Source organism: Rhipicephalus microplus, unplaced genomic scaffold (assembly GCF_043290135.1).
Source record: "Rhipicephalus microplus isolate Deutch F79 unplaced genomic scaffold, USDA_Rmic scaffold_240, whole genome shotgun sequence".
In the NCBI taxonomy this organism is placed as follows: domain Eukaryota; kingdom Metazoa; phylum Arthropoda; class Arachnida; order Ixodida; family Ixodidae; genus Rhipicephalus; species Rhipicephalus microplus.
The window spans coordinates 1-17212 of record NW_027464811.1 but is presented as its reverse complement, the minus strand read 5'-3'; the positions used below and the strand labels follow the sequence as shown (position 1 = coordinate 17212).

Below are 17212 nucleotides of genomic sequence, written 5' to 3'. Positions count from 1 at the left end.
TCGTTATTCGAAGGTCGCAGGTTCGGTCCCTGCCCACGGCAAAGTTATTTTTTCACCCACTTTTCTTTCTTCACGTTTACATTACAATTTGGTCTAATACCTTTCCCTATACTTTCCTCTTGGCATTATTGTCTGTTAGATCTCATTATTATTGTGTCAAAACACGCAAACACGAGCCCTTAATTATACACTTCTTTCCCTTATATATATATATATATATATATATATATATATATATATATATATATATATATATATATATATATATATAGGCACCATGTGTAAAAAACAGAAAATATTCTATAGGTGTAAATTTTCACAGCTGTACATTTGCATAACTCTAAGCTAACAGGCCCTAAGCCGTAACTTTGTGGCTGCCCATTGTGTTTCATGTTGATTAACCGAAATTGTTCGCTGAATGATAATATTTCGGTTGCAGTTGAAGGTAGCAATTTCACATTAACAGCAGATGTGCGCATCAGATAGTCCAAAGTAACAATCATATCAATTATCCGCTCCGGATACTACTAAATAAACAGAGCAATATGTAACAAAGTAACCATGCACAATGCGTTTCACTATAAATGTGGTGGATATCATTTAATTTGTTATCACACAAAGTGCCATGCGCTCTGCAGCAATACAGTGGGAAGAGACCAATAACACTGATAAAAGAAAAAGAATGTAACAAGCTTTGGTTAGAAAACAGTAGATGAAAGGGTGCATCAGGTACAGTAAAAGATAAATACAGTAAAGACAGCACACTAGAAACCATACACTAAAAGAGAGATGTAACATAAAATCATACGTCATCTTCAGTTGCGTAGCCAGGGAGGACATTTCCAAATACACAAACTCCAGAGCAAAAATATATGAAGTATGACTGAAACCCCTCTCCTAAAAAAACATTGGCTACGCTACTAGTAGTTTAGATTCAGCCCGTGACAAAAAGCTGTCTAAGATGACAATTTGGACATCATTCAACAATCATAATTTCAGGCCGTAGCATCAGCTCAGCACCAAAATATAGGTCAAGAACTTGAGGTGATGGAAGATTGAAGGGCTGTACAAGTTTTTGCTCGTCTGTATTGTCGACAACATACGACCAGCGGTGACGATCGAATCTGACTGTCATGAGCACATCTACAAGCAGGAAAAGGCTTCCGCAGTAAATATACAGCCTTCTTATTTGGCCAAAAAGTGGCAGCTGTTGCTTCTCTAGGATGACTACATCGAACTTTTTGAAAACCAAGTTTTCCACCTCGGCAGAACCAACTTCCCACACTGGAATGCCAGGAGAGACAACTTTGCGCATGTATGAGCACAAGTCTTCTAGCTTCAGCTGCCTGGATCTTTTAGTCTGTATGCCACGGTCCACTTCTAAGTTGGAAAATTCGAAACTCTGCAGCAACTGGTGTCTTTCTGCGATAGACTTGCATATATTTCGAAAGTTTTGGTTGCGCTGTGCAATAGTTTTCATGTACTGGTGTTTGGCTTCATATCGCATGCACCAGTATTGCTTTAGTGGACCAAGTTCACTGATGAGCCGAGGGTAATGAATCAAGAAATGCAGTTTGGGTATTATTGCACCAGGGTAGAGAGCAGCAAATGAAGATAAAAAAAATCGTATTTCATCTTGCAGATATGCCAAATGGTCGTGAGGAATCTTGTCGGCAAATGTTATATCTGCAATGCTTCTCAGAAGTAGGTACACTTCCCAGTGCTCATTTTGTTTAGGAACAATATCTGCAAACATAAGAGAAAAAAATCTGAATAGGCACCACTTTTGAGAAGCTGTTCCCTTGTATGCACTTTGCCCATTAAGAAAGGATTTCACGACTTCTTCCGGTTTGTTCTTTTTGTCGTGAGCACCAAAAACGAATGTGCGGATACGATCAAGGTCTGAGTGCCTAATTACTCCAGAACGAAGCAGGCCTTGCAAAATGTGCCTTAATACATGTGGAATGGCTCCCTCCAGCACATCGTGCATCAAGTCCGGAGGCAGTTGCACTGTCACATCAAAATAGGCAACATCTGTGAGTGGAGATTCATCTTTAACGCCGTACAGTGCTGTGCCTAGCTGCCTATTTATTTTAGCACTTGCAACGTGGTTTTGGTGCAAGGGCAGATTTCGAACCTGAACATCACTCTCGTGAAAGGCAGTGTTGAACGCCGAGTTTGGTGAAGTACAAAATCTGCATGGACGACCACGGCTGAAAGAACACGTGAATCCGCCAAGTCGATTCATTGAAAGGTTATCACCGGAAAAGGCAACAAGAATCGCTCTCACCTTTACCGCAACAGAGTTCTTCCACAGAGTGAAACCAGTCATCCATAAAGCTGATACGTCATCTACAACTGGCTTCAAAATAACATTGATTCCGTGCTTGATGACAAGTCTATATGGTGCAACTAAAACTACATGGATAGAGCTGAGCTGTGATCTGTATTTGGCATGGATGTTTACCACGCTGAAATACACGACAAGGATTTTGTGAACACCCCGCTTTGACCCCAGCGGATTCACTATCTCCACTTCGTCGCTGTACAACACAAAAAAAAGCGTATACTGCGCGCCATCCTCGAGTAGTGCATGCAACTTTTCTTTGTATATGCAGCCATCCCTAAAATTATGCAGCGTTGGTGAAGGCGCTCCTGTTGAGAAATCTAGCTCTATGTGGTCGCGGAAGTTCTCAGAGGACATAAGATTTCGCATGACACCACTTATAGGAACAAACTGAAAAGTCTCACCAGCACCAAGATCACGCACTTCAGGCTTTACGTATGGCAGGTGACGCTTGGCGAATTGCTCTCGCTTATATTTACTACTTGCTGCTTGAAAAATATCCTCTAAGAATTCACCAGCGAGTAACTTGCGCAGTTCGATTCCTGCCGACTCCATCGCGATGTTATTTTCAATGACAGAAGCGAATGTCCGAATTATGTCGAGAAAGGTAATCTTGAAGTCATTGAAAACACTTTCTGCCGTAGAGTGCGGTAGCTTGTGCACTTCTGCAACACGAAAAAAAAGTAAGCACAGCTGTTTTTTTATTTTCAGCACGAAGTCGTTGATTGTGGTCACTCGAGCAGTGGGAACAGAGACCGCATCGCATTCCGTGTTGATCATGTTCGACGAGCAACCAGATGAAAACATTTCACTGTGATCACCCACTGTGTCGTGCGCAGCGCAGCTTGTTGTGGCACGCACCGGTGGTTCTTCGAGGACTGTTGGTTCAACACCGGCTTCCTCTGCGTCATCCATGTCCATATATCGTCTGTGCACACGGTAAATGTGCCTTCGATAAGATTCGAACTCACTGTAGGTTTTCGCACACCCATCCACACCGCACATGATAGAAAATCTATTGTCGTGGCGATGGTCTCTTATGTGCCAGACGACTTTGCAGAGCTTCGTGGACGAGAACGCACATCTTGGGCATGAGTGTAACATGTTCACTCGCGGCAGTATTTGCGTACAGCCGCTGGGCGGTATTCTGGACTAAGTACGCCGACGGCTCACCATGATTACAGGTAGCTACATGGCAGACGTAACTGCAGTTCTATCCGTAGTTTTCACCAGCCGAACTGGGCCAGCATGGCTTACCATTTAGGACCAAAAAGTTGACAAGACGGCGGAGGGCGAAAAACATGAACCGGCAACACGTGGAAGCTCCGCATTCTTTGAGGGTTTTTGCACGGCCGGGCTAGACTGCACCTGGAAGGCGGGCGTCGTGGAGGAAGGGGGGGGGGGGGTGGGTGGCAAGGGTGAGATATTTTCACTGACAATAAGGATAAGGAGTAGTTGCCTTTACACGGGAATTCATGTGCCGTCTTAGCTGCGGGTAGCGAGAGGGTACACATTCCTACACGTGTCTAGCAGCGCCGTGAATATTGGTCGATGCAGAAACGGTTTCTTTCAAAATCAAGTTCAAGATCTAGTGAAGGATTCGACGAAACACCGTCTGGCGAGGGGCATACGTGTCTTGCAAATAAACAAACACTCGCCAAATTTGCAACGATATACGTTGCAATTAGCGAGCGTTTGTTTATTTGCAAAACAAGTTCAAGATTTGAAAAAGCCACGCTAAACTGGACGGACATGCTTTTCGTGGAAGTACACTGTGCAGGTGGATTTCTTGGACCTGCCCTTCATCGTGCCCGAAATACAGGCTGCCCGTAGGGAAAGCGCATGGGTTGGTTTACTTCATGCCACGCACGTGCTTATTGTGACATTTCATTCGTAGGGCAAGTATTGAACTTCCTGAGAAGCTACGGCAACATAAGAGCGATGTCCCCAAGTTCCAGTGACAAAGAGTACGTTCGCGGACCACGGCATCTATTTTCACAATGCCGGCGTCGTCGAACAAGATGCAGCTTATTTAAACAGGTTTTCGCGAAATCCTGGCCTATCCAAGACAGTCAGTCAGTCAACAAACTTTTTACACATTCCCCTGAGGAGCTGACGTCTTTCAAGACGGCTGGTCGGCTGCGGGCGGCACCCACGTCGGTACAGGAAGGGCATGCCCCTTTCGCAAGGAGACAGCCAGTAACTTCAACCGGCTTAAGGTGCGCTGCTAATCGAGTGCGCTCAATATAATTTCGCTCATCATGAAGAATAGGCACGACCCCACGGCAGGAAGAAAAAGTACGCGAATCGTGGAATTTTTTCTTGCAGCTAAAAAAAAAGAAGAAAAGAAGTGGATATTTCAAGGGCTAGTTTTTCTTTGTTAGTCTTGATATTGCACCTAAGAACAACAAAACAAAACATTTGTTTACTCCTTACTTTGATTGGCGTCCCTCTGTTTCAAGTAAAGTCCATTAATTAAAGGACTGCACAGCAAGCATAACCGCAATTAGTCTCCTAACCATGGTTATAGAAATTAAACGGGTGATTCCACGGGAGATAAGGTAATAAACCGAACTGAAGTGAGATCGACAGGAATCTGAAAAGGATGTATCACATTTGATTGAGTATTTCATATTTTATGTATATAGCACCAAGCAGCCCGAAAAGGAACCCAGTTTTCTTTTAAACTGCATAATTTATGGGATCAAAAATATGGAACATATTCAATGCGGGGGACCAATTTCATCACCCGTCGTTCTCGACAGGTGATGAGGGTGTTATAAGCAAACATTACCGTTGAATTTTTTGTGTGAAATGTATGCGACAGAAACAGTAAAGTAACATTTATGAAACGTACTTGTAAAGCGAAGGAAACTATTTTTGAAAAATTTCTGAATATGCAACACTAAGTATAAATTGTTGTTGGGCGATTTGATTTAACGTCAGTAGGGTACATAATACCGCAAACTTGGAAAAAACACAGATTCTAGTAAATAAGTAGGAGGGAGCAGAAAGGTCGTGCGATAAACTTCTTTGTTTATTTGAAAGAACAGGCCACCAGATTACAAATCTCTGCGAATGCGTGCGTCAAAATCGGTAAACACTGGTCACATTCGCGTGTCAGAAAGCTGCAGCTCGTTTTGGTAAAGTAAAATAGTCGTATCAATAATGTAAGCTGTGCCTCTTTTCTTAATGTCAAACGCCCCCAATAGCTCGCACTAATGTTTCGTTGCTTCTGCCTATTATCTTGACCTCGCGAAGCCGAGGATCACATCTGCAGGCTATACCATGCGCAGGTAAATACGCATTTCTTTTATTCTTTAGAGATAAAGGATGCTCCCGAGTCGGTCGTTGAGACAGCGTCCTGTTTGGCCTACGTACGTATTCCCACACGACAGCGGTATTTATGCAACCGTCACGCATTTCACATAAGGTATGGTGTGCTTCTTCAGGCATCCAGGCATTTCTGTCAACGTGGCTGACCCACGGACACCGTCCAGCCAACTTGTGTGGTGCCGAGATTACGCCCACGTACCATGCTTATTCCAGCTCACAATCATCAAAAGGTAGCAAAGGTTTGCTTTTGCGTCCACGTCTGGTGATGATGTAAAAATTTGAACGACTCTCGAGTGCAACGATCCCGGCGGCGATACCAAATGTTTGTTTTGTCGAGAAGTGGGTGACACGTGTTATTGGTACCTACTTTACACAGTGTTTAGACTTGAGTGAATAGCCGTTTGTAGAAGAATTATTAAGATGCTCGCTTAGCCGAATGTTTACACACCGACACCAACTCGAACAATCAGCCATTTTTACACACCAACCCGGTTGCCCCACGTACACCCACCTCAGTTGTCTATTGGCACAATGGTCACAGTAACTTAGAGTGGTCTAGAGTGGCTATAGACCACTCTGGGCTCCGTGTTTCGGAGCACAAACCGAGATCTCAACCAAAAAGTGTCACTTTTTTTGGTCTAGTGAAATATGCCGATGGAATATGCATGCCGATTCGACGCTGCAGTGTACTGGTTTAATATGGCAGACAGTGTGCCATCTTAAGAAGCGGAGGTTGGGAATACTTTCTAAGAAGAATAATAAAACATTAATTGGACAACTGCAGATCGAGAAGACATACGCGCCCGATATGTTTGAACTCTTTAGTGTGATTCAGCGGTCCTCTGGATACCATTCAATTGTACGATATGCCGGGGCCATCCTGATTAAATGCGTCGCAGTGGTCTAGCTAAACTATATATGGTCATATCTCCGACGAGCTTTGTAAAGGCAGCCACCCGCCCCATTATTCTGTCAACTAACATGATTTTAATTAGAACTAACAGACAATGACTCCAAGAAATATATAGAGGGTGTTATTAGAAGTAATTGCAATGTACATGTAAAGAAAGAAAATGGCATGGAAAGATAGCAGTCCGCTGGTAGGGACCAAACCTGTGACCTTCGAATAACGCATGCGATGCTCCAGAGCAGGGGTTCGCAACCTGCGGCCCGCGAGGCACTACTATATATGTGGCCCCGGCAGGACGTCCACCCCCCCCTCTCCTTCTAACCTTATTTCTTCGTATACTTAAAGGACCAGGCAGTTTTGGCCTAAAATGCAATTTTTTTAGTAACCAATGTTTAATTGGAACCTCATGACGCGTGCTTAAAATAAACATGATTTTACAGTTTTTTTACATTATCCCTTTGCTCGCAAAGCCCCCCCCCCCCCTTCCATTTGGCCCGTCGCTGTGCCAACTTCTGCTCTAGAGCATCGCACGTGTCGAAGGTTCGGTCCCTGACTGCGGTAAGTTACCTTTTCGTCCACTTTTATTTCGTCAAACTTACATTGCAATAACTACGAATAACATTCCCTATACTATCTCTGGCATCATTGTCTGTTAGTCCTCATTAATATTCTGTCGAACAAAGAAAAACGAGCCGTTCAGTTTTCACTTCTTTCCTTCAGCCAATGTATGTATATCTTTCCTAACAGAACAACAAGACCTTGAAGCAACAAAAAAAATTTCTCACACAGGTTTTGATAGTGAATATTACCTACATGCAACACAATCACTCCATTAGAGTCTCTCTCGGAGTGAGACCGTGCGGAAGTGACATAATATCGCTTGTAGAATAAATGATGTTGACACCGGTGATTGTTTTGTCACGAACTCAATGGCCACGATAAATGAAATCTTAGCACTTCATTCACGTGCTCGGAGAACATATTCAAGTTCTCATCGAATGGCCGAGAGATAACAGAATTCTTTGCCTACATTATGCTTGAAGCAGTTTGTTTTTACGAGTGGCCTTGAAAACTGTGTCTCACACCTTTCAAAACAACACGTGGGGAGCTGCATCACACTATCTGAAATAACACAACCGCTGCTTAATTAGTATTGAGCGAAGTGGTAGCTGCACATGACTTCTGTCGTCGTAAATTCACGTTAAAACGGACGTGGCATCTGCCTACACGAGCGAGTCATGCAGCAGAGAATTAATATAAATTAATTAATTTGTGCGCTCGATGCACACAAATTGAATTGAGTTAGCTTCTTTGTGGTGGTCTTACTTATTTGTACCAATGTCCATCTGGTTAAGCGCATAATTGTAAGCTATATAAACATGGAAGGTGGTGGCGCGTTACAGTGTCGAACGTTAGGGGGGGGGGGGGGGCAGTGGTTTTCAGAATCGGAAAAGAAAGGAAAAGTGAACCCCGCAAATATTTGCCGCCAACTGCGACACCTGAGCAGTGGTTCACTGGGGAAGGGGGATAATAGACTAGAGTGGAGAGATGAAATGGGAATAAGAAAGCGAGAGAAGAGACCAGGAAAAAAAAAGGGGGGGGAGAACTTGTTCTCTTTTCATGCCCTTCTACTCACTCGCTGTCCCCAACTGGACCGGCATAATGAATAAAATGTTCTTTATTACCTTCGCATGCCAGCTACAGGTTTCAGACAGGACAAATTTCCGCTGCACAGAGCCAAATGGTCTTCAAGATTCAAAATTTTAACAACAGACAGCGTCGTTGTGATAGTTACCTTCAGGAGGCGCTGATTACTGAAACGCGGCAGGGGGCGCACACATCGACGGAAGCTGAGCCAGGCTAGGGTGGCTAGCCAGGCAAAGAGCAGGTTGTCGCAGTGTGAACGTGTCAGCAGCTTTCCTCCCGCGCCCACGTGCTTGTGTATTCATGGAGCCGCCGGAATTCCAATATTTGGTGTCATTTCAAGGCCGCAAGAAGATTATTTCTGCTCGTGGACCGACGGAGGCGGACATTTTGGAAGCCTTGAAGACGACAGACTTTGGCCATTCTTTGCAAGCATGCCGGATTGAGGTATGTTGTCTCTATCCTGAAGTGCATCGAATTGCATTGTGACAGTGGCCCAAACAGTACTGATTATATTCCGTTGTTAGCACGTGCTTCAACAGTTTTACCAAGCATGCGCTCGCGCTTTTCGAAGCGTGGGGCTTTTCTTGCCCTGCTCTCTCACTGGAGCTGTCGGCCCGCGAAGCGTGCACGTGGTCTCGGAGTTGCTGATGGGAGATGTAAACCAGGTTTAATCTCCGCTTCGGCGGCGCGCAACCACCCTTTGCTGGCATTCGCAGTGGTTGTGTTGCGATAATGTAATGGTGCGAATCGGCTATCGGGGTGGTTTTAAAAAAAAAGTGAAGAAATAAGTGTGGCCTCGTAACTGTGGCTCACTTCGGAGGTCAACTCAACAACACTGCACCGAGGATGGGGAAGTGGGAATGACAGATGTAGAGGATGAGAGGTGAAAATGGTAAAAAAAAATGCGCACTCGATCTGTCTCTCGGAGGCACGCACGAACTTTCATTAGCGGAAAGTGGGGCAGCGCGCTTGGTCATCCAGTTATCGAGCAGGCAATGCACCAAGACACGGCGTTGGTAAGATGAGTGGCCGTCGCTGAGTTCGTTTCCTGGTGTTCAAATTGAGCGAGATTGTTCACGAATAAAGGCATAGCTAGGATGTTAAGAGGTTAGGTATGTAAGGAGATCAGCAAAAAAAAGTAAGACTTTTGTACCGCACGTAAAACATGAAATCAATAAAATTGGACTACAAGAAAGACTTATTATCAATTTCGAAGGACATGGAATAGGCTAATTTCTGTGGTTACTGCATGTATCTTCCATAGTGAAAATAGCGTGGGTGCAGAAGCTGCTTGTTAGCATCGGCATGCGCAGGGTTCCCCTCTGAAGAGGGGGGCTGGGTGAAGGTTGCACGCCGGGCACGTTCTCTCCCCCCACCCCGAAATTTTTTTTCGCTCTGCCTACACAGAACAAAATGAACGTTTACCTGCCCGGTACCCACTATAGATCAGAAACGTGCCCTCCCCTCTGAAAAAGATATCTGCATACTACCCTGGCTGACTTTGCGCTGCCTTCTGAAACTCAGCACCCCTCTCCCTATTGTGTCAATGAGTGGGGCAAACATGGCGACCCCCTTCTACGTCTTAATTGACAATAGGGTGAGGGGCGGGGGGACCGCCAGCTGTGCTCCCAGGTATGCTCGTCAGAAACTGAAAATTCTCAAAGCTAGCGTAAAGTGTTGTGTGTGTGTGTGTGTGTGTGTGTGTGTGTGTGTGTGTGTGTGTGTGTGTGTGTGTGTGTGTGTGTGTGTGTGCGTGTGTGTGTGTGTGTGTGTGCGTGTGTGTGTGTGTGTGTGTGCGTGCGTGTGTGTGCGTGCGTGTGTGTGTGTGTGCGTGTGTGTGTGTGCGTGCGTGTGTGTGCGCGTGCGTGTGTGTGCGCGTGCGTGCGTGTGCGTGTGTGTATGTGTGCGTGCGTGCGTGCGTGCGTGCGTGCGCGCGCAGTCTTGTGTTCTGGATGCGGCATTTCTGTCTCGCAGGTGTCGTTAGGTGTGTTTAATGCTTTGTATTCTTTGATATATTGTGTTGCTTTGTGTAGTGAAATCATCAATAATTATTAGGTGTGTGAGTATTCAAATTACCAATGGAATAGCGACGGATCCTTTATCTCTATTTAGCTATTTCATTGCCGAAATGTGTGCACTCGAAACATTAATGGGCTATCAACACTGTATTTATTAGCGCATGATTTCGCTTCTGCAAAAAACTATGGTGTTGCCAAGCGGTGGTGTTGGATGTTGAAACACAGTTTGAATTTTAGCCATTTTTGTAAAGGTGATAGCTGCCAGGTAAAGCCAGCTACATAGGTCAGAGAAAGTGTTTCCCAGAAACAGTCTGGAAGATAGAAGTGCAGCATAGCGTTCTTGCAGAGTAATATGAGAAGCACGATCATAAGATCGACTTCGACATCGCTTCTGTTCTTGAAACAGAAAGGAATCTATGAAGGAGGCTCTTGTTCAAATGCTGTTACATTCAGAACACACCTGTAAACATGAACCGGTCGTTAGGAACAATTCCCTCTGTATACGTTCACAGCCTCCGATACGCGAGAGAAAGAGAAAGCAGGGGCCATTGTCAAACAAGACGGGGAGATGCTTCCATGACCAATATAGTCATCTCCTTAGGAAAATACCGAATTGGTTCCGAAACGTCGAGATCTCTACGAACTTGGCTAGAGCCATTTCTAATTTCTAAATTGTGATACACTGTAGAAGAAAAGTTTGACGACAGAGATAACAACAGAGCTAAAAAATTTGCTTCAGCTTAGCGCACGCAAGAAATGCAGCCTAATAATTCCTTCAACGTGCGAAAATATAAGGCTCCATGGTCTATTGAATGAAGACTTGTGCCATTAGCGTATACAGTATTTTATAGATAGCAGATACTGTGAGTGTGGTTTTTCGTTGTAGCACAGTGATTATCTTCTGCTAGTACAGCAATCATTAAATGCTTTTGTTTATTTCTAATTGATGTTATGAAACAGTGAAATTTCACAAGTTTAATTGTCACTATTTCACAAATCTGAACTTACTGATACCGAATGTCCAGACGAGTAATTTACAATGCTCTTTACAATACATACATTAAGGGTTTCTCGACAATACACACGGCATCATGATAATAATAAAAAAAAACAGGACAAGTAAAGTGATTCTAGGGTGCTATTGAATATAACATTGGTAGTCTGCTTACTTCAGGTTCTGTGCCTATTGAGGTAACTTTATGGGAATTTGAACATCACATCTGAATCTCTTTCAGGTATACAACGTCCGACATGATGAATTTGTGGACCCACCAGCTGGCCATGTCTTCTCTGAGAAAGATAAAATCAGGCTTGTGTGCAGTGAAAACTTCTTAATGAGCTGCAGGTCAGTACCTAAATTTCAGGTGCCAAGTTTAATATTGCTTTTGGAAAACTGCATCACTTACTAGCCTCTGTTTTCAGCACAACTGACAAAGTGACAGCAGTGCATGAAGGTAGCCTGCCCAAGACCCTTGAAAGTAATGAGCAGTCACCTAGTCAGCAGCTTGCCTGCTGTGAAAATGATTATAGGCTACCACCTGTGCCCTTAGATATTAAGGATGCGATTGAAAGGACACAACCAGGAAAAGTGTCCAGTCACACTAAATCCCGCATTGTAGGGTGGATTGCAAATCATCTCATGACTATAACAGTGTAAGTATAGGCATGTATTTGCATGTGTTTAATTCAGTACAGGTTTTAAAGTTGCTCTTTTTTACAGCTATCCAGGAAGCCTCTACGAAGCAGCTGCAAAATCTCTCGTGTTGGAATATCCAGTGCTAAGGGACACTATTGGCACAGGCTGGGTAAGCACTAAAGCAATGGCATTCCTATAACTTTATTGGGATGTCATACATGTTGGTGAGCTAGACTGCAGGTGCCCTTCAAGTTATTTTGTTCTTGGAGAGCATTCAAGAAGTTTCAACCCCATATTTATTACATTTGAATAATTGCCATGCATGTTCTTAGAGTCGTTTCATCGAACTCTGATAATGGCAGACATTAACTTGAGGGTTTGATAATAATCATCAACTAGGTGCCCATGGCCAATATATTCATATCATGCATTAATAAAGTTAAAAACTGGCCCTGGTTATAAGCTTTAACACCGGTTTAAGAGGATAAATACAGATGTAATGCATCGCTTCTGGGGATTGAATATTACCACTAATGGTATATGTAGTTTCTAATCACAGCTTGAATAGAGGCTCACACAAGCTCAGTTCTGCGACTGAAATGCCACGATCTTCGCCATGCCGCATGGCTCCAGCACATACATAAAATGCAGGAACCGGAGTTTGGAATGAGCAGATAAAGCTAAAATACAACAGATATGCTGATATTACTAGGAACAGCTAAATTTGCCAGGTATTGTCACCTGAATCTGCTTCTGCCCCATAGCAGGTTAAAAGCAGTGTATCAAGGTTCCCAAAGAATCATTTGCTTCAAAAGTGACCATGTTCAAAGAGGACAGTGTCCACTGTGCGGAAATTTGAAATAATAAAAAAAATTGTTGTTTCCAGGACTCATGGAAAGTCTCCTTGAAATACAAATTCGCATATATGAGGAAGTCTCTGTGCACAGTTCCAGCTGTTCAAGCAGCGAGAGCAGCTTACGGAAAACGCAAAGACTTAGAAGAAAGCACCAATACTAAGCGGCACTGCCATGTGGTAAGTGAAACGTCAAATGGACTGGTACATAGAACTCAACTATGAAGTCACTCTTATTTTATGTGTGAGCTACTGAAGTAAAACATTATTCATGTTTTTAACGATATAACCTCTTCATATCAACACATTAAGAAGCCAGGCAAGTTTTCAGGGCCATATTGACAGTTAAAGTATAGTAAATGCAAAATAAGACAAAATAAATTTGGTAAACAAAAAAATCATCTTATCTCCTATGGAGAACAAAACAACAACTTTCACAGTTTTCATGCAAGGCTCTATTATTTGAGTCAAGATGGTAACGCTCTATCAAACTTCTATGTGTCCCTGTATGTTTAAAACTCGGCGTTTCAGCAAGTGCCGCGGGCATGTTGCTCGATTCCTCATTCTTTTCTTCATTTTGTAGCTAGGTTCCCGACTTGGCTGATTCCATGCTCCTTGGTTAGCAAGTAGTAGATTTATTGCTCGGTATCAGCTTGTTATTGACATCATGCATCATTCCAGCTTTAAATATTGTGTTCTACATTTTGCACCATACTTATCACTGAAAGTGACTGACAATCCTTTGATTCAACTATTAAACTCGCATGAGTACTGAAATAAGTGGACAGGTGAAATCAAACTACTGCAGCTCAGTGAGCATGTGATGTGAAAGCTCCAACCAGCGATAATTAATGCCCTTTCAGTGGCCACCATAAACAATGCCCATATGCTATGCTTGGCTTCAATATCTGTCTGTCCTCTACATTAGAAAAGCTCCTTATTGCTCTTTATTTGTTGACTACACCATGTAACTATACATAAACCAATGTTTTTCCAGAAGCTTTTTAGAGGTGAACATTTTTTTTTGGGGGGGAGGCAAGATACATATTAGGTTCGAAATTTCAAGTTTTCAAACTTTCTTTTTATATGAAAGAACAAGCACTACTAACTAATATCTGGTCAAAGTTTTACATATATGACATACATATAAAGGCAACAACTCTTGTATTCTAACACCGACACCGCAGTTGGCAATATTTAAAATCAGTGTTACCTCTTCAGACTCCTTCTGATATAGGTAGGAGGCGTGGTTCACTGGTTTTACACACACATTTGCGATATGCTGGTTCACAAGGTGTAAATTTGGAAGTGGTGAAGTGCCGAGGTGGTCGACATTGGAGAGAATCATTGTGAGAACTTTGATATTAACATAATTTATGACACACTCGCAGAGCAAGATGGTATCAGTACACACTGCTTCAGTTCTCTTACGTAAGTCAACCCTGTAATTGAGTTCTCTACACATGTCCAGTTCAAAAAAATGCCAACATTCTTCAACTGAGCTAGCAAAAAGTTGAGTTTTCATGTCTGCCTATTTCATGTCATTTGTCGTGATCTTTCACTGTGCAGTACCATCTTTTTTTTGCTGATTAGATTGTAGATCTCTCCCAACATGTCGCTTCTCAGCATGATGAGGCTACAATTAATAGCCATATTGACTACATGGTGAAAGAAATCAAGCGGCCTATTCCTGACATGCAAAAACTCGGTGATTCTATGGAGCAGACAAGACCATCTAGACAGAAGTGGATGAAGGAAATGAGGCCATCAACAGCAGATGTGGTGCTGAAATACCCTGCTTTGGCAAAGGCTGAAATGGTGAGCAGAAACAGCTGTGGTTTTGATCCTGCTGCAGAAATGTATGTGAGAGAACTTAACAATGAGTTTTTTTATGTTATCGATAGTTGCAAATTTGTTGGTGATTCGGTACAATTTTTTTGTCGTTCTAGCTTCATGAGGAGTTCATTGCTCTCACTGGCGTTAACTTAGAAAAAAAGGTCCTGGAATTTATAAACCGGTATATAAACCGGTATGGAGACCGGTGTTTTGAGCTTGCGAAGTGTCGTCGTTGCGCGAAGGAAGCTGTGAAAGCAATTGAAGAAGAAGTCGAGGCACTGGATGGTGACGAAAAGAAATGTACGTGTAGAAGCTTGCCAGCTTTTCCAGTTTTCCCAAATTTCCAAACTTTTATAAGTCATTTTCATAGGAGTATTACTGTCAATGCCCTTATATGTGAAAGTTTGATGTGCCTAAAAATATTTCGTCAACAGATCGCTTTGCCGTTGGCATTGTCGAGTTGCTGCCCATGCTCCTAAAGGAGCAGCCGCGATTTCTGCAGGGACCGGTGAGCTTATTTGCTTTACCTTTTTTTATATCAGCTAGTATACTTTTCATCAGTGATGCTGATTTTATGTATTACTCATTTTACAGGACACCTACCCTGCCCTTTCGCTGAAGGGCAAAAATGCCTCTGAAGCTACAAACATAGTTGCGAGCTTTGAAGGGCTTAGTGTAGAGGTGCTTGATGTAATTGCAGGTATGACGGCGCTTATGGAAATATACTGGATATTCGATGTCAAGTACAGTGGCGCCAACAAAAAAACATTCACTCTACTTGAACATTTCTGTGGCTTGCCGACAAGTGCAAAGCAGATGCCGCTAGTCATACGGCAAATATCATCGCTTGAAAAGGCAACTTAAGTTATGCCTACAGACGTGTGTTATCAATAAATGTTTTCATATAAAAATGCACTGTGTGGCATATTTCATTGCTCCCTGGCTTTTGGAACAATGCATTGTTTTGTTCCTGACAATGTCAGCCGCATAAACCTGTGGTTTTATACGGCCGTTGACACTCAGCAGTGAATTTGGAGGTGTGTTCGTAGTGTCTTTCATGATAATATATTTCGCAGTGTGGAACAGAACCAGGTGTTTTCCAAGAAAAAGTGCTAAATACCATGATGCAATACATTGGCAATTATTCTGATTTTATATGTATAGTGCATATCTATATTATTGGTATATATACCCGCATTTTCGTCGCATTCATTACAGCTACAATGTTCTCGGTAAAATATGGCCATCAGAATAATCAATTCAACTAACCTGGTGTGCACACAATTGTGTATTCGAAGAGTCTGTCGTACCTCCATACCAGCCGTAGCTAGTAAGAACGTAGCATCGATTACTAACATATTAGCTTCGTAACTTTGGAAGAAGGTAGTGGAACTTGCTACTTTTGGGTAGCAACGGCTTGTCACATATGTTACAACCATATTATAGTAATGGGAGTAGTAGTAACTATTGCTACATATGCCGTTACTAACAGGAAGTAGTAATGGCAAGGCCAGTAACAGTTACTACCCTTGTTGTTGCTACCTGCTGTTAGTAACAGCAACGGTAGTAAGGATTCCTACCCTTGCTTTTACTAGCTGCTGCTAGGAACGGCAAGAGTAGTAACAGTGACTACGCTTGCCGTTACTAACTCCCGTTACTAACAGGGTTGTAACATATGTGACAAACTGTTACTACCCAAAAGTAGCAAGTAGCACTACTTTTTTTTTAAGAGTGAACTTGTATCATATATCAGCTATCTTATCATGAATACGCTGTTTGTATTCCTTTGGTTTTTGCTGTATATTTGTTCACTGTTCTTCTGTACAGCTCCGATTTTAAGGGAAACAGATTTCCTGCACCACATCTGCTTCGTAAACGTAATGTGTTCTAGTATTTACATATTTCAGTTTATTCCTATGTGTACACAAGCCAATGTTGCTTATTTTCATTTATCTTTAGTGAAGGAACTTACGTTACATAATGGAATTAAATTCAATATTTAGGGCTTCAACTATAGGAGTTTTTCGTCACTTGGAGATCCGCGATGATACTGAACTTTTTGTAACTTTGAACTTTGTTAAATGAAATACAGTTAAAAAATATCGGCAGATCCCTGGGTATCGACGTTTTGCAAAGCATGCGGACGGATGCTGACCGTGTTACAGATTTTTTATTGAGTGACACACCATAAAATGGCGGTAAATATTTGTACAAATGTTGCATCAACAGATGTACAGTGTCAATTTTTATGAAAGGGAACACGGCGACGCGTGGTTTGCGCGCTCTGGCGGCTGCTGGAAGTACGTTCAAACGGTAGCGATAGCAACCACTGTTTTTTTTTTCACGTCATCTCACGGCGAGCAAAACAATCATTAGTTGCTGATATAGAACGGCAAGCTTGCAACCCCTCCACTTCAAGTTGATTACCGGCTCTTGCGTAATCGCCTTGAAGGGGGAGGGGGTCGCAATCTTGCCGCTGGTTCCAGATCAGCTACGAACGGTTGTTCTGCTCACCGCGAGATGACGCGACGAGAGAATGTAGTTGCTCCCGCTCCCGCTTGAACGCGCTGCCAGCAGCCACCGGAGCGCGCAGGTCACGCGTCGCCGTGTTCCTTTTCATAAAAATGGA

The 17212-nt window shown here is 43.0% G+C and overlaps 1 protein-coding gene across 1 annotated transcript; it reads left to right on the top strand.

The window, feature by feature from the left end:
• The first annotated feature begins 277 nt into the window (after nt 1-277).
• LOC142792744 (sterile alpha motif domain-containing protein 3-like) lies at nt 278-15496 on the top strand. Its single transcript, XM_075885675.1, has 9 exons — nt 278-8684; nt 11494-11603; nt 11681-11911; nt 11979-12063; nt 12781-12927; nt 14341-14565; nt 14697-14883; nt 15018-15091; nt 15178-15496. Exons 1-9 carry the CDS (start codon nt 8541-8543, stop codon nt 15445-15447), a joined length of 1473 nt encoding a protein of 490 aa, XP_075741790.1. The 5' UTR covers nt 278-8540; the 3' UTR covers nt 15448-15496.
• The last annotated feature ends 1716 nt before the right edge of the window (nt 15497-17212 follow it).